The sequence below is a fragment of the Pongo abelii genome, chromosome 1 (genome assembly GCF_028885655.2).
Source record: "Pongo abelii isolate AG06213 chromosome 1, NHGRI_mPonAbe1-v2.0_pri, whole genome shotgun sequence".
NCBI classification, from domain to species: Eukaryota; Metazoa; Chordata; class Mammalia; order Primates; family Hominidae; genus Pongo; species Pongo abelii.
In genome coordinates this window covers 31,995,811-32,016,737 of record NC_071985.2, presented here as the reverse complement: position 1 = coordinate 32,016,737, position 20,927 = coordinate 31,995,811, and the positions used below count along the sequence as shown (strand labels likewise).

The following is a 20,927-nucleotide window of genomic DNA, read 5'->3' as shown; positions in this document are numbered from 1 at the left end:
ATATTTACCCTCTCCTCTATTTGCCAAATTCCCATTCCTTCTTTTTTTTTTGAGACATGGTCTCCCTCCGTCACCCAGGTGCTATCTCAGCTCACTGCAACCTCTGCCTCCGGGGTTCAAGCTATTCTCCTGCCTCAGCCTCCTGAGTAGCTGAGATTACAGGTGTCCACCACCATGCCCAGCTAATTTTTGTATTTTTATTAGAGACAGGGTTTCACCATGTTGGTCAGGCTGGTCTCGAACTCCTGACCTTGGGTGATCCACCTACCTCAGCCTCTCAAAGTGCTGGGACTACAAGCGTGAGCCACCGCGCCCAGCCGCCATTCATTCTTTAAGATCCAGCAAAAACGTTGTCTTCCGTGAAGACAGAATGGGTCATTTCCTCCTCTGTACTTCCTTAATGCTTTGTACAGACCCAGCTTATAGTTTGGGTCAAGTGTTATTACAATTATTTGTTTATGTAGTTAAACAAATAATTGCATTCTTCTATCATTATTCAAGATTCTTTAAGGCAAGGAATTTAACTTAGTTTTATATTTCTGCCTCTCTCACTTAGCTTCTGGTATTATGGCTGGGACATGGTGGGGTCAAAAATAGATGAATAAATGTCTCATTGGCCTCAAATAAAATAAGAGATACCATACAAAGGTGACAAATACCAATGAATGTGACATTTTGAATTGATTGCTGGCTGTGACACTCTCTCTTCTAAGACAAAATCGAATATTTTTTGCTTACACAGCATTTTCTTTGAAATGTCACTTTAATTTAGGATTATTCTATGTGCTATAACCTATATGTTATAAAGCCTCAGTCAACTGTTAGAAATTAATCCTGCAATTAGCCAGGTGTGGTGGTGGGCACCTGTAATCCCAGCTACTCAGGAGGCTGAGGCAGGAGAATCACTTGAACCCAGGGGACAGAGGTTGCAATGAGCTGAGATCACGCCACTCACTCCGGCCTGGGCAAAAGAACGAGACTCTGTCTCAATAAATAAATAAATAAATAATAAAAAATACAATAAAAAGAAATTAATCCTGCAATATACACATGAAGAATACAGTTGGAGTTGTCACATAGTATGTATAATGGAAGAATTTTCACTTGGAGACAGGTATAACAAACCTGAAAGTTTATTTTAAAATAACAGCTTTACTCTTGCTTGCTTGTATTTTCATGATTCAATGGTCAAGAGGAAATAAATATTTTCTGAAATAAAGAGCAATTGATAAATTACAAAATACTTCATAAACATAAAATAGAAATAGAAATAACGTGAAAAGGAAGATAAGTATTTTAATTGTATAGTATTAGCCAGGATTTTAGGAAAAGAGTATAAGTATCATTCTGTAATGTTATGTTGGTACACATGTGTGTATTTTACTTTAACCAAGAAAAATAGGCACTAGAAACTGTTTCTAACACCCTAGGTTTTAAGAAGAGATTTTCTAAGCTGATATGAATCCTATTTAAGTATATTTAAGATCTCTCATTTAGAGTTAAGTGGAAGAACAAAAGGCAAAATTGTCTTTGCAGATGTTGAGAAGAAATTCATTGCAGGCAATCATCATTTAATACCCAGTACTGACTTTCTGAACAAGTGCTTTCTCTAAATGATAAATCAAATGTGTTGGCACTAACGATAATCTCCTAGAATATGAATGAGAAAAGCAAGAATATTAAAACAATAGAAACATTATCATAAAATATCAGCCACTATAGCAAAGAACAGCAAAGGAAATTGGGAAACTATTTTGAATTTTTTATGGCTCATGTTAACACTGTCTACAGCAGGGACTATTGCATAAAAAAGCTGAAATACAAATTGAGCTGTAAATATTTACCCATTGGCATTGCAGAAATTAACATTTGAAATGAAAAGATGGAAAATTTTGTGATAGACACCAAAAAAAAAAAACAATTTTCTTAAATACTACAGTGTCTCATGCTCTAGACAAATGAGACTACTTTCTAGATTTTGAACAAGCCATATACACATTTTTCCACCTCGGTTTACATTCCTTTGCCCCCATCGGCCGAGCTTACCTCCATCTCTGTCTATAGAAGGCTTAATTTTCTTTAAGGCTCAGCAGGAAAACATCTGGTTTTATTACCTCTGTAGGCAGAAGTCATTAATTTTTGAACACTTAATGCATTATATAAACTTTTGGGGTACTTGTCATAAACATTTTTGTATCGAGTCCCATAGCATTTTAATTTTCAAAATGCTTTACATAATATTACTTTGTTGGATATTTTATGTGTGTGGCAGGGGGATGGGGGACAGGGTCTCGCTCTGTTGTTCTGTCACCGAGGCTGGACTGCAGTGGCATCATCATAGCTCGCTGCAGCCTCCAACTCCTGGCTCAAACAATCCTCCTGCCTCAGCCTCCCAAGTAGCTGGGACTACAGGCACATACCACCATGATCGGCTATTTTTTAAATTAATTAATTATTATTATTATTATTTGTAGAGACGAGGTCTCACTATGTTGCCCAGGCTGATCTCAAACTTTTGTATTGATCCTCCTGCCTTGGCCTCCCAAAGTGTTGGGATTACAGGCGTGAGCCACCATGTCCCGCCTCATTTGATCTTCATTGTAACCCTTTGGCAAAACAGGAGAAGAAAAGGGAAGAAACTGAGGCTTCCAAGGGCTGGGGCTGCCCAAGACAATCCAGTGTGTAAGCGAAGGGTGAGGATTGTGCTCGCGAGTCTGCTGCTTTCCCAGCATTCCATGCTGCATCTCAGCACCTTACTCTCATCTTCCCTTGTTAAGTTGAATGCCAGATGAGGGCAGAAAGAAAACTAAATGAACAAATTGCTCTCCAAATCTCCAAATACTGACAGGGTTTACATGAATGTATAGCAGCCCCAAACATTTCCCACACAGATTTAAACCCTCAATTTTATGAATCATTGTTTACCTTGCACATGTATCCAAATCCCGTCCTGGTTAACCATGTTCCATAAAAATGACCTTAGGCTCAGCAGATAGACAGGTTGCCCAGTGATCAAGGGCTTGGGAATTCAGTTACTAGCAAAGCATTTTTGTTCAACAAAATTCAGGAAGGACTCTGCTGCCGGGCAGGGTCAACATGGATGCCTCTGTACAAAGAAAGCTATCCCATCAATATTGTTGTTATAGGGGGATTCTTCTCCTGTAAGAGGAAATGGAAATAACTCCATCCCTGTCCCAACAGAGCATGTTAACACAGGGATTTTAAGGTGCATTTTGTGCTATTATCTGGTGGGTATCAGGCTGGTTTCTGATTTTGAAATGCCTTCCCTTCTCCTGCCTGACTCTGTGACAAAGTGGCATGACACAAACGTGGCTTTGATCCCCTTCTTTACATTAATTCTCTTTTTACAGATATAAGCTTTTTTGTACCCAGCTTTGGTTTTATTTTTATTCCTATTATTAAAGTGGCTACCAGCTGCTTCTTTTCAGCATTTATGAGGATTTGGCAGTTATTTATTTTTTTATTTCAGTGGTGGGGAGTCCAAAGTTCAACTCTAGCAAGGGGTCCATCAGACTGTGTTTTGCGGGTGGATTATACATGAGGCAGGCCCACACCTTGCCTCTGATATCAGCTCTATGGGCCTCCTCTTGCCTGGGAGCCTGTGGAAAGTTGCATTCCTGGAGCCTCCCAGAGCGGGTGGATGTAGCGGGAGAGACGAAGGCTTTAGGCTAAATTGCCAAATCCTATATTTGTACACCAGCAGGCAATAAGTGAAGAAGCTTAAGCATTGCATTCCCACTGTCTGAAGTCTGCAGACCCTGCAATCAAACACCGAGACCATATTCTGAAACAATTGTGTCCGATGACAGTTTATTATGGAAAGAGTCAGTATCACTCAGGATGCTTGCCAATAAAACAAAGTGAAAAACAGGATCTCTTCATAATTTCTACTCCATGATCCACGATTTCCTAGATGATAGCTGAGCTCTTATTCAGATTTCAAAAACCACTTTGTGTACTTATGAGCCATTCACTCACACAGGGCCCGAGATGGGGGAACCCTCCACAGGCAGCAGGCAGCGCCGAACAGAGACAGCCTGCCTTTGCTAAGCCCATCCCGAGCCTGCCCCGTGACCTCCTCTCCTGGCGACACGGACAACCTATAAAGACTGAGGTAAGCGTGAGATCCAAACAGGAGCCAGCGCTGATAATTTGCCTCTTATTTTGGTGTTAAAGTTGGGAATTATCATCCTGCAGAATGATTTTATAGACACCTCTGAGTCAATCCTTTATTTCTAAATCAGAACAGCACAGTCACCAGCAGGTTTGACAACAGGTAAACTTTTGCAAAATGCCAGCTGGCCTCACTAAGAAATTATACTCAGTGGAAGGCATGGAGCTACATTTTCTTGTCACCTCTGGCAGACATTTTGTTTACAGATTTCGCTGAATGTTCCTCTTAGTTAAGGAATTCAGCTGGAGGCTGCCTGTGTGAAATAGTCACACTCATTTCTTCTGCATTCGCTTGAAAAAATATTTTCCCTCAAATAAAATTGTGCAAGCAGCCACTCTGATTTTGGACAAGAAAGTAACACTTTCATGGTGTCCGCTGTGGACAAGGAAGAGCTGCATATCCGGCATTTATATTCCATGATATATATTGGCATTTGATTAGAGTCAGTATAAGATTTTAAACATTTTTTTTTTCTTCAACAGTTTAAAAAAATCAGATGAAAGCAAGGCTGGTATTCACCAGCCTGCACCATCACGCTCTATCAATTATTAATAGCTGGCATTCATTCAGATAAGATGGGTTTCCAGTCTCATTGGCTGGTGCCTGTGCCAGTCTGATTATGAACTATTTTGAATATCATTCCTGAATATATGTTGCATATTTCCAAAAAGATTCTAAGTCTCTTGTGGGTGGAGAGTACAGTATAAAATTCTTATGAATCCTTGCAGCAACCAACTTGGTGATAAGCATATGGCAGATGCTCCATAAATACTTAGCAAGTGGCATTTAATTAGATAATAGGAAGTAGACACATTCGGCATTGGCAGAATATGACTATCATTGGTCTCATTTCACTCTGTAATGAGTCGTTTACCTAGCCTAATGACCTGCGAGGTACTGTGGTTATTTTCACAGGTGCAAAAGTCAGATTAAAGAATGGACCCGGAGAGGGTCACAGAAAAACCCTATGCTACTCATCAACACAGGAATGCACAATAATGCCTGCACCCAGTGTGAGGCACGCCATAAAAACTTTTCCTGGCTCAACCTACTGCCAGACATGATTAGGAAATGGAGAGAAGAGGTTAGGCTCTTAGGTGTATTAAAACATTTCTGCCCATCACCCTGGTGTAGGGCTGAAATGTTGCCATCAACGGATTCACGAAGGGTTTCAGCTAATTTAGACTGATATTTCATACTAGCTCACCTTTTGATTAGTTTAATGTCTTCTTTTAAAATAAATGTCTTTTGGCTTGTTTTTACTCAAAACCCAGTGCCGCCCCCCAACCCCCCCACCACTTTTTAAAAATTTTAAACCAGCCAATACATACTTTTCACGTTCTAGAACTAAAGGGTAATTCTTGAAAACAATTTTATTCCTCCTTCATGTTTGTGTCTTTAAAATATTCTTGGGGTTGTTAAACCCTCTCTGTGGCCATTATCTAGCAAACTGTACATTATTCATTGCCTATATTTTCCTTAAAATCAGTCCCTTTAGCCTTTAATCATCTGTCTTTTCTCTGAACCCATTCCAATTCTACAAATTATATAAGGAGTTAGGGTCACTGACCCTGAGCCCCATTTCTTTAAAAGAGAAAAACCCATCACTTTCTTCTTCATTGTTCTGGGAAATCATGCTTAGGCTCTTGTTCACGGTCATGTTGCCAAGTTAGTGTTATTCTGTATCTATGATCAGAAGACTGACATGTCATGAGACATACATCAGGGGATACTGTCAAATGTTAGGTATGTGGGCGTTACACATTTTGAATTTGTGGTAATTGGAACGTGGGCTTGGTTAGTATGCCTGTGCACTACAATCATAGTTTTATCACGTAAGTTAATGGCAGAAGCAAGTTACAGGGGAAAAAAGTAATTAAGGAAAACCAAAGTTTTCGAAACTCTTGATGCTATACAAACACTGTATGCCAATGTGGATCGGAATATTCATCCAGTTAAATAAAAAATTTTATTCAATAAACAATAACGTGGCATATCTGTAAGTATTAAATAATTTGGACTTTCTGTTAATTTAGTAATGAGATTTTCCCCAATTAGTCTGCATTGTGGAAGTGCCATCTAATCTTTGTAACTGAGAAGAACCAAAGAGTAGTAAAACTTCTCGGTGATGTCCATTGAGAAATGGTGTATGAAATCTCCAGCACAGACGAGGCACTTAGATGTTTCCCCTCAACAGCTAACAGCGGAACCCACTAGCCTGAGTGTGTGAGAAGGAATAGTTACAAGATAGAATGGAGAGACCAAAGGACGTGGCTTCTGTTTTTCACAGCCTTCCATGCTGTCCTTTACTCTGTGGCACATAAAAACTGTAAAAGAGCTCAATGAAAAAATCCCATGTTATAGACCATTAGTAAAATAATACCGTTATTTTATATAGTATTAATTCTCTGCTGGATGTTGTCCAACAATTTGGGTAATCTGTTACTTATATGTAAAATAATACTAAGTATTACTCAGGATTCTCTTGCAATCTTATGAGTGTACCCTGAAGTAATGGGTTTCCTCTATAGATAGGAATGAGAGGGTTAGAATTTGATAGAGTTTGGGTCAATTTTTAAAAAGGGAGGCTGAGTTCAGTGGCTCACAACTGTAATTCCAGCATTTGGGAGGCTGAGGCAGGAGGATTGCTTGAGCATGGGAGTTTGAGACCAGCCTGGGCAGCATAGTGAGACCCTATCTCTTACAAAAAAAAAATATTAGCTGAGCATGGTGGTGAACATCTATAGTTCCAGCTACTCAGGAGGCTGATGTGGGAGAATTACTTGAGCCAAAGAGGATGGAGCTGCAGTGAGCAGTAATTGGGCTGCTGCACATCAGCCTGAGCAACAGAGGAAAAGCCTGTCCCCACCCTCCGCCACCAAAAAAAAGAGAGCTAAAGAGAAAATTAGGCAATGTTACTTAAAATGTTCTCTTGCCACAAGACAGAACTTTATTAAAACATTATAAGGTGTAACAGCTCCTATAAATTCTGAGATGATTGCACAGAGAAAATTCAGTTGGTCAAACATAGTACTTTTCAGTGTTTTACAATACATTTAAGCATTAGCCAACATCCAGCAGATAATTAGTATTATATGGAAGTAACAGAAAGCCTCTTAATTTAGCCTGTAAAAAAAGGGGACATGTGTTATAAGATAAGGGGGTGTCTTATGGGATTGAGAATAAGACCTCAGAAAAGAATTACAACCATGTTAGAACACTTGGGATGTATTAACCTGGGCAGGCTGTTATTTTAGCTTCTTGTCTGCTAACATAAAAATCTAAAAACTGGACAATTAACTGCCATTATAATTTTAGATTTGTGTTATCTGAATCTAGGGTGGATATTTAATAAATACTGGCTTAAGCACTTCAGCTTTTACTTTTTCCCTCTGTTAAGTATTTAATGATCTGTAAATAAGCACTTCAGAAAGTGCTACCTAAAAGGACCCTGTGCTCTCTTACAACATGAAAAATCTTTGTGTAATGTGAGTGATTCACCCTCTGATTTGTCTGTTTGCTAATGAGATGTTTGGCTCACATGGTCAGTATTTTGTCCAATAATGTAAAAGGCCAGTCCTATGGAAGGAGGTCATATTCTCCTAAAGAAGTGTTGCTTCCTCCACATTCCAGGTGAGGTTCCTCTTGTCTTTTTGGAAGAGAATATCTGACAACCTTAAGCCAGGTCTTAGGGTTGTAGGAAACACATTTTCTCTCCATCTTTGTTCTCTCTGATCCTCTGTTTCATTTTTTTCTCATTTACAGACTTTCTCTGTTTGTTTGCTTCCCGATATCCTCCCTTCAAGAGACCAGTCACATCAAGGCTGAAATGAAATCTCTTAGTCCTAATACTAAATTCCCAGGAATTTTCTTCCACAGAGGGCCAGAGAGTGGTAGTGTCTAGAATACTTCCCAGAAAAGGAGAGCTTGGGCAGATGACACAGTTAGATCCACCATAGAAGACCGAGCTTGGCTATATGGGCAAAGGTTTGGTGATTACCTCATCTATTTCTTCTAAGACAGTCTTGTTCAACTGAATTCTCATTCTCAGGTGCCTCTTTGAGAGTAGAGTTTAAGAATATCAGTTTTTTAAGTGCTCCTCTGGTGCTTCTTATGCACTCTGAAGACTGGTAGACACTGTTCTAGAATATACTCCCAAAACGACTGTGAAAAGACAGAGTTTCAACCTGAGCATCTGTAATAAACAGCATATCTGAGGAAACTGTTAAAACATTAGCTATTCTTAGAGTCCTGGGACAACTCTATTCTCCACTGGAGCTGGGCACTGGGTTCTGTGTCTCTCTTCATGGTTCTGTGCGATCAGCAGCATATGCAAGGGAGAGCCATGGTAGGTTTCAAAGGCCTTGGTGGACATGGCTGATGTTTCCTGAGTGACTTGCAGTCAGCTCTAGTGAGAAATTAGTCACTGAGTGACAGGTAGTTAAATTCTGTACTTTTATTGTTTATAGGTTCTAGTCAAATGTAATTTTTAAAATCTAGTATCATTTGGAACCACAGCAAAAGTTTATTATTAAGGGTGTGCTCATGGTGGGGGCAGCTATGAAATTAGGACGACTGTTTAATATGACTATCTTCATTGGGATTTTTTTATTTTTTATTTTATTCTTATTTTTTTGTTTTGTTTTGAGACGGGGTCTCTCTCTGTTGCCCAGGCTGGAGTGCAGTGGCATGATCTCGGCTCATTGCAACCTCCACCTCCCGGGTTCAAGTGATTCTTGTGCCTCAGTCTCCCGAGTAGCTGGGATTACAGGCGTGTACCACCACCCCTAGCTAATTTTTCTATTTTTATTAGTAGAGAAGGGGTTTCACCATGTTGTTCAGGCTGGTCTCGAACTCCTGACCTCAAGTAATCTGCCTGCCCCTACCTGCCCAAGTATTAGGATTACAGGCATGAGCCACCATGGCCAGCCTTCATTGGGATCTTTAGGGAAGTAAAAATACATGAACATTTTTCTCCAACCCTCTCTCCCCAGAAAGCCGAAATTGGGATACATTGTCGTCATGGGTGGTGCACTGCAATTGGGTAGTTTTTCTCTCTTTCTAAATGGTACATAAAATTGAGGTGCATCTTAAAATCAATGGCATCTTAGATTCAATGAAATATGGTATAGGCTGCTTCGATATTTCTTTTCTTTTTTCTTTTTTTTTTTTTTCTGAGACGGAGTTTTGCTCTTGTTGCCCAGCCTGGAGTGCAATGGTGCAATCTTGGCTCACCGCAACCTCCGCCTCCCAGGTTCAAGCAATTCTCCTGCCTCAGCCTCCCGAGTAGCTGGGATTACAGGCATGCGCCACCACACCCAGCTAATTTTTGTATTTTTAGTATAGACAGCATCTCTCCATGTTAGTCAGGCTGGTCTCGAACTCCTGACATCCGGTGATCCACCCACCTTGGCCTCCCAAAGTGCTGGGATTGCAGGCATAAGCCACTGTGCCCGGCCGGATATTTCACAGTCTGGATGCTTCCTATCAAGATTATATGGCAGAATTAGTCCTCACCAAATATCCACATGCTCCCCTACTATCTACAGCTTCTCTGCAATTCAGCTGGGCCTGTGTGGCCAATTCTGACCAACAGGTCATGAACAGAAGTGACCTCATGTCTCTCACCACTCCCCAACCTCCCACCCCAGCCCAAATCAGTTAAGTGCTAATGTACCTCTTCTATCCCCTTTTCCCTGCCACAGCAAAATTGGGAGCCAATAGGTACTAAGTACTCATTTGTTTCACAGGCTTGCAGTAATATATACCCACCTGATAAGTGGACCATGAAGAATCCTTCTGCTGGGTTCCTACTAAGCAAAGACTCATTACTTTTCACACCTGACATTTTAAGTAGTAGCCCTGGGGTGCGGCTCCCCCTTGTTCCCGTGCATCTCTGAGCTTTTCATGATCAGCTAAACTTCCACATTGTTTTACCATAACTGGCTTGGGGATGGGGGAGAAATAATCTTCCAAAGAGGAACACAAGGAAAAGCATTTGATTTCTACTCTCTAAATATTTGGTGAGATTTGAGAAGCAACCAGGAATGTGAGCTTCAAAAAATTGGGCGATTCCTCCAAGGTGGAAATCTTTTGGCACACCAAATCTTTTGGTCCACTGGCTTCTTGAGAAGCCTTTAAGGCCAACCGATCCCCAGAACAAGATCTCTCTTGGGCTTCACTGGGAGTTATTCTTTTGAAAATGCAATTCTGGATTCACTTTTTGTATTGTCTCAGGAAAATCCTGTTTGTGAAAATGCCTCACGGTATCTCCCTGAATCTGAAGAAGTAAAGAGAAAGACTGTTTGCTTTGATGTAATCAGATTCTCTGGAATTTAATCCTATATCCTATTTATGGCTGAGCTAGCCATTCAAAATTAAAATGAACCTTTCATCCATGTGTATCATAAATGGGCATTTATCAGGATTATATGATTTTGCAATCCATCTGAATACGTAACCAGAATTTGTTTTCTTTCCGTTTCACTATGTAATTACCATGCAACAATAACAAAAGTGACATGTTTGAAGAACATAAAATGCTGTAAATTGGCCAGTAATGGTGATATTTCCTCATCTTCTGAAAAACCCATTTATTCTCTCTCTCAACAAATCAAGGCATTGTCAGCCCGTACTCATCTTGTGGCCAGAGGGGCTCCACCAATTTCTGGATGTAAGTGAGTCCTGGAATGCAGATGAGGCCGACTAACGAAGGCTTTCAGTGCAGGCAGCTGGTCTTTGCTTGCCTCAATTTTTAAATCATCCATAATGGGGCCAAGACCTCCCAAGCACTAAAAAGAGCGAGCTGACATGCTGGACAAACTGTTAACTTTTTCCTGAAGAAGCTGCTATATTGCACATCTGTCACTGCAGCGCAGACAATTACTCACTGAGTCAGGGAAAAAAATGTGCCGCTTGTTTCTAGCTGAGTTGTTAAGGGACTTAATGGAGAAATACAATGGCGTGGGAGTCAAAACATGCTGGTTTCCTGTGTAATCGGCAATTGTTTCCTCCTTTTGGAAGACTGTCTTGTAATATTAAAACATGTGAAGTAGACTAAGATGTGTGTTTAAAAAAACAGCAAAGGAATTAGAAGAGGTACAATAAAAGGACAGGCATATAAAGATGTAGGACGATCAAGAACCTAGCCTTACAGATTATGGACCACTGTACTTATTGCTGAGAATGTAACAATGCTGTGGCCAGTGTATTAGAAATATTGTGATTTTGCACATTATAAATTTCAAACTTTTAATGTGTATTCTCCAAGTGCTTCACAACCATCTAAAAATTATTTTATGAATTTCATGCCTCATATATGCAATGTAGATCATCTATACTGTTTCCATAATGAACTACAGCCATCAATGAGACACTTTAGAATCCTAGATTTGTCAGTCATCTAATAGAACTTTAGTTTGTTTTTTTCTTCCCTAAACTCATTTGCTTATCATACATATGAAATCCTGGCATTTGAAGAAATTAACTTCAATAAGTGATGGAAGAATTTGTTTGGTTTGAAAAGCATATATTGAGTTAGTATACTATTTCTCAGTCTTTCTATTTTTATTGAAGAATATTGATTTTTAGAAAGAAAGAAACTATTTTTTAGAAATAGGAAGATACAAACAGACAGAAGATAGTTCTGGTGTTTTACTTGGGATACTATTATACTTTTATCTCTAGTCTTACAGCTGGAAAATCAAGCATTATACACACTCTTAAAATACTAGCAATTTATCTTGAAAGTTCAAACTAAAAGAAAAAAAAAAAAAGAAACACAAAAAACAGCCCTCAATTTTAACCTTACTTCAGCCTTGAAAAATTAAGAAACAAACACAGGACATTCTGATATTGCAACAGGAGGGAAGTATGTGGATCTGAGAATGATTTAAACTGCCTGACAATTCAAAGACAAGAGACAACTCTGATGTACAGATAAAACTAAAAGTGGCAATAGTAGATCATACCCCTGCCAGTTAATGGCACTGACTCGCTGGAGACAAATCTGGATCTACTTAAAGTGTCAGGTGTGTAAAGTAATGAGTCTTTGCTTAGTAGGAACCCAGCAGAAGGCGCCTTCATGGTCCACTTGCCAGTTGAGTATATGTTACTACAAGCCTGTTAAATAAATGAGTATTTAATACCTATTGCATGAAAAAAAAAACCCTACTTATTTTAACAACTTTACTCAGTTTTTTGGGAGAAAAGATAAGTTTAATCAACATAGCGAAATGCCTCTTACAGCAAACAAAACTCAACACTTTAATGCATATTACAAAACACTTAAAATGTCCAAGCAGCTTTATGAGAGGCACAACTTTCCAAAAGGAAATGGAGTGATTGTAACAGATTTGAACTCTGATACTTTAAGTGATCAGAGAGAGCGTGTGTACCTTGTTACATTAGAATCATAGAATCCTTGAGCAGAAAGAAACCTTAAGCAAGTTAGTCTAATCAAGCGTCACAGAAACAATAAAAACAGGAAAATGTGGTAGAGCAGCTCACAATTGGCTATGAATACATTTGTGAATCAAATACGTTTACCAATATTTTTCTCTAATTTTTTTGAGATATTGAAATTTTTCAAGGCTTAATAACAATGAACTTAACTGCACTATTAAATGCTAATTGTCAATGGGTACTCATTTAAACAAATTTTTAAAGTACTTTCAACTTTTAAAAAATTACTCTAAGGTAAAAGGGAAACATTTAAAGCACAAAGACAATGACTGCTTATAAATAATGTTCTTAAACATTGTTTTATTCTTTCATTCTTTGTTGTACTATTAATATAACTTTCTACCAAAAGAAAAAATAAAAAAATAAAAAATATTCTTTGCTAACAATTTCTTTACAATGCCAATTTAGATCACTTTTCTTTTTGAAAGACAAAATACAGGTGAAAATGGTTTTAAAAATCATGTCAACATTGATTTTTTCTCTTTTGGGAAATATCTGCTCAAAACAAAATGTACTGAATAGAAGCAATTGTCAGTTCAATTTACAAGAATACCAATTCTCAATGTTAAAATAAACATTAATAAAATGCAGTATTTTGTAGTTATGTCTGTATACTGCACACAGGCATTATAAATACACCTATAGGTACACATTATGTATATCTTTACCCCCACTGTGTTAACTTCTGTTTGATAGCCACAGTATGAGTTATAAAATATATGGTATTTAAATGCTGAGACCAATTTATTGGCAGATTTTAATTAGCAATGAATGTTTATTTAAAAGAGTGCCATATAGTTTAAAAATAAAAGCAACCAAATTAAATAGTGTATTCGGGTAGCAGAAAAGAAGAACACAAATGACTCCAGCACACAGTCTGGTCATTATCAAGTATAACAAATTTTTTAAACAGTCAAGTTGCGAATGTAATCATGCTCAGCGTCTCTAGGCTATTGCAGGTAATTAGGATAGAAAAGGGAGACCTATGCACTCTCTAAAATTTTTAGTACAACCAATTAATTTGCTATGAGGCTACAGATACTGTAGAAGAGTGGCTTCACAAAAGAGCAGAAGAAATATCTTACTACCTTTTAGAGGAAACATACATGATACCTTCTAAATCTTGGGGTTCTATGGACGTCGTAACTGGCAAAAAATTAACTAACTATATATAAAACACAAATTAGTGGGCTTCAGATGGTGAAAGACATTTGATTTACACTAAAAAATTCATATTTTAATTGTGTTTGTTTCTCCAATTAAGTTCAGGTACAACCAGAACATCAGGTCTGCACTGAGTTTTCGTAAAGACTGAGGGCATGTCAGTAGAAGTATGGGGGAAGCTTGGGATGTTATCACTTCTCTGCTTTGAGTGCTGATTCACATATACTGTAGAGTACATATATTCTGTACAATTAAACACTTCAACAGAATAAGAAGTATTTTAAGTCCTCTGTGAATCACATAGAGGGCTCTAGGTGTCAAGATGAAGAACTGTCTTCTATTAGCTGAAAATACAAAGAAGAATTTTTTTAGGTGTTAGAGAAGCTAAGTTAACATCCTACAGAAGTTGCTTCAGAAGATTTGTACCTGTCCAGAAGAGCAATAAAGAGCACTCATAAGGACTGCAATATTTAATGAAGAAGTTCCTATACACTAGTCTGGTATATATACTGCTCTTCTTCACTACGAGGGTTTTTACCTCCATCAGAACATAATAAGGTGAAAAAGAACAGCCAAGTCCTCAGGAGTGTGGAACCAGGCTCACAACGACCTCATTGTTTGCTCTCAGTGGCTTCAAACTTGGCTTTTTGAGATTCTAGGATTTTAGCAGATCTCCAAGCAATCAAATTAAGAAAAAGCTCAAACACCAAATTTTGAATAGACCCTAGAGCACAATACACTATCACAAAGAAGTTTTAAAACTTGTATATAATCTCCCCCCGGCTACATAGACAGAATGAGCATTTAGAAAATATCAGTTAAGAAAATGGCAAATTTCTAAGTAAAAAACTTGTAGAAAGTAATGATACCATGGGGTTACTTTATCCCAACAAGAATGCTTCAAAAGAACATCTCTTCTGGTCATCCATAGTCCCCTAACCAACCTGTCCTCTAGGTACGATATCCCTGGGAAAGAAGATAATTCTCAAGAAATGTACATTTGGCAAACCGTGAAGGCTTTCAAATAGCAGGTTGGCCTTCCCCTCCCTAGTTGGCAGGATTTTTTTTAGGGGACCACCTGAGAAAGGTCTGTTACATGCATAAACCTCATTTAACACCTTTTAAAACTCTTCTGGGGGCTGGGTGCTGTGGTTCAGGCCTATAATCCCAGCTCTTTGGGAGGCCAAGGTGGGTGGATCACTTGAGGTCAGGAGTTTGAGACCAGCCTGGCCAACATGGCAAAACTCCGTCTCTACTAAAAATACAAAAATTATCCGGGTGTGGTGGTGGGTGCCTGTAATCCCAGCTACTTGGGAGGCTGAGGCAGAACAATCGCTTGAACCCAGGAGGGGGAGGCTACAGTGAGCCGAGAGTGCACCACTGCATTCCAGCCTGGGTGACAGAGGCAGACTCTGTCCAAAAAAAAAAAAAAAGAAACAAACAAAAAAACTCTTTTGGAAAGTGACAAGATTTTAAAAACCCATTAGAAAGGTGATTCACGTGTGTTATCTCAGTCTTTACTCAACCAGTAAAGGCCACTATAAATAGAATGATAATAATAATCATCATAATAAGTTGTTAATAATGAGGATAATAAATAAAGATCTTCTAAACTAAAAGCAATTTAGAATCTCTGATACTATGAAGCAAATGACTCAGGAACAGCTCAATACTACGCACATAATACAAACGACCTCTTTTGCTAGGTTTTAAAGTAACATCTTGGGTCCTAGAAAGGGCAAATCAGTACCATTTACTTCTTTTGTTCATTCGTTCACCTTCTAAATGGGTTGGGCCATTGCCAGAAATCTGAGTTCTGGGAGAGCCATTTAACTCTTCATATAAATTGATTCAATATTGTGATAAATTACTCCAATGATTAAAATTTTAAATCCATTTACTACACTTGAGTTGATCTTAAAAATAATATCAATCTTTGGGAAAACAGAGGTAGAAGTACATCTGGATTAATAGAATTTACATTTCAATCATGGTGAATTTAAAAAATACATTTTTCTTTCAATAATTATTTTATGTTCTAAATGAGGTAAAATTTATAAAATCTGCATTAAAGTAAGGTAGAGGGCACTCTGGTGATAATAATGGTGAGGTTTATTTTTGTCAAAACGTCTAAGGGAAACATTAATTGTTGTTTGTCAACTGTGAACTTCACACTACATTGTCTAAGGATAGAAAATTAATGGGTATCACTCTGTCAGAAAATCCTCACAAAGAAGCCAATTCAAGGAATATGAAATTGACAAGCCTTTCAAACAAAGATGTGTTCGGACTTCGCTGATGCAATGGTAGGTCTTTTGGGTTACAATAGATAGGGATGATATAAAACACAATCTTTTCCTGTCTATCCCATTTTAGAAGCCGGTGGGTGTGCTCACATTTGTCTGGGCATTACAGCACTGCACACATACATGAATTAAGCAAAGCATCAGAAAGTACTGACACATGAGATTAAAATAAATAAGAGAAACGAGCTGCTCTTTCTACCTAGAAATAGCTGGAAATTACTGAAAAAAATTAAAGGGCAGAGGTTTTCATTTTAGCACCATGAATTGTGATGAAATCCCATTTCTCTCACTATGGCAGGACTGTATGCAGTTAGGAAGCTAGAGTGATGTGTTTGAGGCAATGTAGATTTTTGCTTCAAAAACAGAAGTCATGTTATCATTTTAGAACAATGGGACATAGTGAATAAAGTCTGTAAAACATTTCTTCTTTGCTTTTCTTAGGCAGATTTTCCTGCATTGGGGGTAGTAGTTGTGGAAGTACTTTTTGGTAGAGGAAATCCAAGTCCTAATCCCTTTGGCCTCTGCATGGCTTGAATTGGCTCAGAGATCCCCTTGCCATCTCGTCCAAGGCCTGACCCAGGCATCCAGCCCATATTCTGAAGCATTCGGTTTCCAATATTATTTTCTAGGATTGGCTGGGCATTTTCACCTACAAATCCTGAAATGATAAAACAACAGCACACATTAATTAGTATGAACACAGGTGAAGATATTAGGCTATGAAAATGATGTTCTCCTAAGTTTTGTTTTGTTTTTCAACCAGGTACTAGAGGGGGTTGCGTATTCATCTTTGGATACTTTTTGTAGTTGAGAAAACAATGGAAGAAAGATCTTGTTTAGAATTCCAATTCTAGCACTTCACAGCAGGGTGAGCTATTCAGCCTCTCTGGGCTCTTGTTTTCTCATCTGTGAAACAGCCATAATACAACCTACATTGCCTATCTCACAGAACTTTGTAGGACAGATGAGATCATGTATGTAAAGAAACTTCTCAGTAAACCATAAAGTACTCTACTAACGGATTTATTTTCATTACCATGTTAGCCTTATGGATTCTTCAGAAAATCACCAGCCTATATTGTAATATCTCACATTTGCCCATGACCTTGACATTCAACAGAACCAAAACTAAAACCAAACCAAACAAAAAGCACAACTGGTGGCATCTTGAATTCCTAGGAATTTACATTCTTATAATCTCTCTCCTTATTATTTATTATTCAGTCTGTAACATATGCATCTTTTAGTTCCTTTCCTCCTTTTCCTTCCATGGCCATGTTTAAATGACTATATAAGTTATTAGAAAGAAAATAGAGGAAAATAATATTGAAGAGAGAGATATATATATATTATAAAATTTAAAAAATATATTATATAAATTTGCAGGGACATAGACCACAATTCCCTTCACAGGCCTCCAGGGATAGATATATTTCTTCCTTTCCTTCCCTCCCTCCCTCCTTCCCTTCATTCCTTATTTGAAAAAGGAGATTGGCTAGTGCTTAACATGAAATTTAGATATAGATGTTGTTTACCATATTTTCTTAGCAGGTAATTGAGAAATGCATCTATTTTAAGCATTTTCTCTTTGATGACATTTTCAAAAATAGACTTCTAATTTAATTTTTTCTTGTAGGCCCTTATAGAAAAAGTTGAGCATAGATACTGTATATTTTGTTCTAGGGAAAAACTCAGAAGTACTAGATATCTGAAGTCCAAGGATGGAGAAATTAACAAACACCATAAAACTCAAAAAATACAATAACTTGAGCTCTTTCCTTCAACCGCAAGCTTGGGCTTGTCCTTGGCCTTGGTTGATCTGTCCCAGGTGTGGTACAGGTTGGTTCTTTCCTTGATTGGTTCATTTCTGTTCCTTCTCTAGCAGCAGGTATTAGATCATGGTGTATGAAAAGAGAATATAGAAAATCTGGAGCTAACCAGATACAAGCAATCAGAAGTCTTAATTATCAGAGCATTTCTCATGGTTACTCCCCTTTTAGAAGTAAGTGATTAACAGACAAACTAATATTGGAGTCTGTAAGAAAAAAAAAAAAAGAGAGAGATGAAAGTCTATCTTAAAAGAACCTTTGTCTTAGTGAGAACATATTCGGCCCAGCCCAATCTTTTCCACCAGGGCTCAAATTTACAGGGATACAGAGTTTGACACCATTCCCTCCATAGGCTTCCTATACTACACTTTCCAAATATCTGTAGAATGCCTGTGGTATAGCAGCTGAGTCCTGGCTCTAGCATATTTCTGCTCTGAAATGTGGACCATGTCTTCCTAGACAGAGGTTGAAATGGTCAGCTGTTGACATAACCACTTACTTCTCTCAAAGGTTTGTGAGTCTCTTTAGCACCAACCTACACCTCACCCTGCACCTACCCCTTTCCCATCATCAGTTTTCTTCTTCCCTGACTCAGGATTATTACAGCACCTTCTCCCCAACTACAAAAAAAAGTTGGAACTCTTCTGTTCTACTGTTTCTCTGAGACTATGTTCAGAATGGTGGTACCAGCAGAGAAGGATCCTTGGATCTCAAACATCAATAAGAATAACAAAAATATTAACGATGAAACTCCAGAGTATAGTAGTGTTCTCTTTCTTATCCTGAGTTGTGGTTATCCAAATGGCCAATTTATTATTGTTCTTTAAACTGTTCATATACTTTTTTTTTTTTTTTTTCTTGGCAGAGTCTCACTCTGTTGCCCAGGCCGGAGTGCAGTGGTGAAATCTTGGCTTACTGCAACCTCCACCTCCCGGGTTCAAGTGATTCTTATGCCTCAGCCTCCCGAGTACCTGGGATTACAGGTGTGTGCCTTCACCCAACTAATTTTTGTACTTTTTGGTAGAGAAGGGATTTCACCATGTTGGCCAGGCTGGTCTTGAACTCCTCACCTCAGGTGATCCACCTGCCTTAGCCTCCCAAAGTTTTGGGATTACAGGCATGAGCCACCGCACCCAAACTGTACATATACATTTTTAAGTGTATTCTTTGAACTATGTATTTCACAGTAAAAAATAAAATAATAGTAAAAGAAATGTCAGCATTGAACCAACAGTGTATCTTCTCTGGTAATTTGTATCTCACATTGTGGGGAACAGCAAGTGAGTCACCCTCTGTGATTCTTACTTGTAGAACAATGAAAGCCACAAAGTGCTAGACATGAGTTTTAATACCTACACTCCTCTTATTTACTATGGAGTAATCATCAGTTGATTCTCAAAGCCATTTATTAAACATTTTGGTATTCTCAATCTTCAGTGCATTTCAAGACCAAGAAGAGACCACATCATTGCCATTTGCTAAATTCCTTACTGGGAGTAAGAACTAGCCAATGATTAATTGGCTTTGGATTTCTCAAATGGATTCATAGCTCATGGAAACAAGTACCTTAACATGTAACAGAAAGAACCTTCAACTACTTGCCTCTTGAGTGGCAACATCTAATGTCAAAGAAAAATTCCAGACTAACATTATTGACCACTTGAGAAGGGCAAAATGCATATACAGAGATTATAAATATATGTGTGAGTGTGTGTTGTGTGTGACAGTGAAAAATGGACCTCTTAGTCACACATTCACATGCACGCACACACAACATAAAAATCTTTTGTCAAAAATGTTTAATATAACAAAAAAGCAATTAATTTTTTATTTTGAAGTCATGATTATGGTGGTAACCAGGACAGACCTCCAAGGTATGTAGTTTTTTCTGGACAGCTGCTAATCAGGTATGCCAGGTTAAACGGTGCCTTAGCATGTTGTCTCATATCCCTGATTTTTCAGTGATTGCCATGAATTAATTTACTTCTACCCTAAGCTAAAGTCAGACCAGAGGTCTAATGCTGCTCTGGGCTATACATCTGTTTACTCACATTTTTGATAGGATAGCTTGCAAAAGTTCATAATTAAAATTTGTTTAATTTTAAGAAAACAATAAGGCCAATTTAAAGTATTTCTAAAAAATTGCTAAATTATGGTGAATTTTCAGTCCTAAAGTGAACAGCAAATGATAATTGATTCACTATTATAATTGAAAAATGTTGGTATTTCAAGCAGGGTAGCCCAGGGGTGACCATCATACTCTCATGCTTTTGTTTTTATATAGATGGAAAAGAACTCATTCTCATTTTTTTAAATGATGGTTTCATTTCTCTTCTTCATAAAAATAAAACAATATAACATAAAAGAAAGCATTATCTTGTACTCAGAAGAAAAATGAACATTTTATTCTTCAAACGCTAAATCTTTCCTCATAGAAACACAACCTAAAAAACAAAAAGAGTAACAGATACTTCATTATTCATGGAAAATGATTCTAGAGTGAAAGCTACTGTTGGCTTCTCATCCTTCTTTTATGAGATTAAGACTTGGGAGTGGAACAACTCAGCCTCAGCGCAGTAGACACCACAACCATAATTTCCCTTTCTTTGGCTCCTGGCAGTGTTAAAATCCTTTAAGACCTTTCCTAGAAGGCTCTCCTGCTCCGGCAGCTTTAGCAATACATCGCCTGCTAACCTTTCTGCCTGCTTCCGCTCCCAGCCTCCTGGCTGCTGGATCTCTCATATCCATTACAGCTGAGTCGGTCCTTTCCCCTCAAATCTTCCAAAGAGTACCGTGGAGGGTAATTCACTTGCATAATTGGCTCAAGAGATGAAAATCTTGTATCGGCCTCTCTTAGCCACTAATCTATCCAGCTGACTGCAAGACTAATTGGCAGCTTGTTTAGTAATTTGGCTCATAAAGTGTTGTATTGATGTTGGATAAACAGCCAATGGAAGGGGAGGTGACACA

General features: G+C 38.2%; 1 protein-coding gene across 4 annotated transcripts in view; it reads right to left on the bottom strand.

Annotated features, from left to right (window-relative positions):
• Window positions 1–12,938: 12,938 nt before the first annotated feature.
• The window catches only part of GPATCH2 (G-patch domain containing 2), a 202,254-nt gene continuing 194,265 nt past the window's right edge, over window positions 12,939–20,927 (bottom strand). For all 4 annotated transcript variants that reach the window (XM_054520354.2, XM_024252597.3, XM_054520362.2 and 1 more), the window contains one exon: window positions 12,939–16,786. In XM_054520354.2, the coding sequence (XP_054376329.1) occupies window positions 16,566–16,786 (221 nt within the window). In that variant the 3' untranslated portion in view covers window positions 12,939–16,565. The remainder of the gene's footprint in view (window positions 16,787–20,927) is intronic.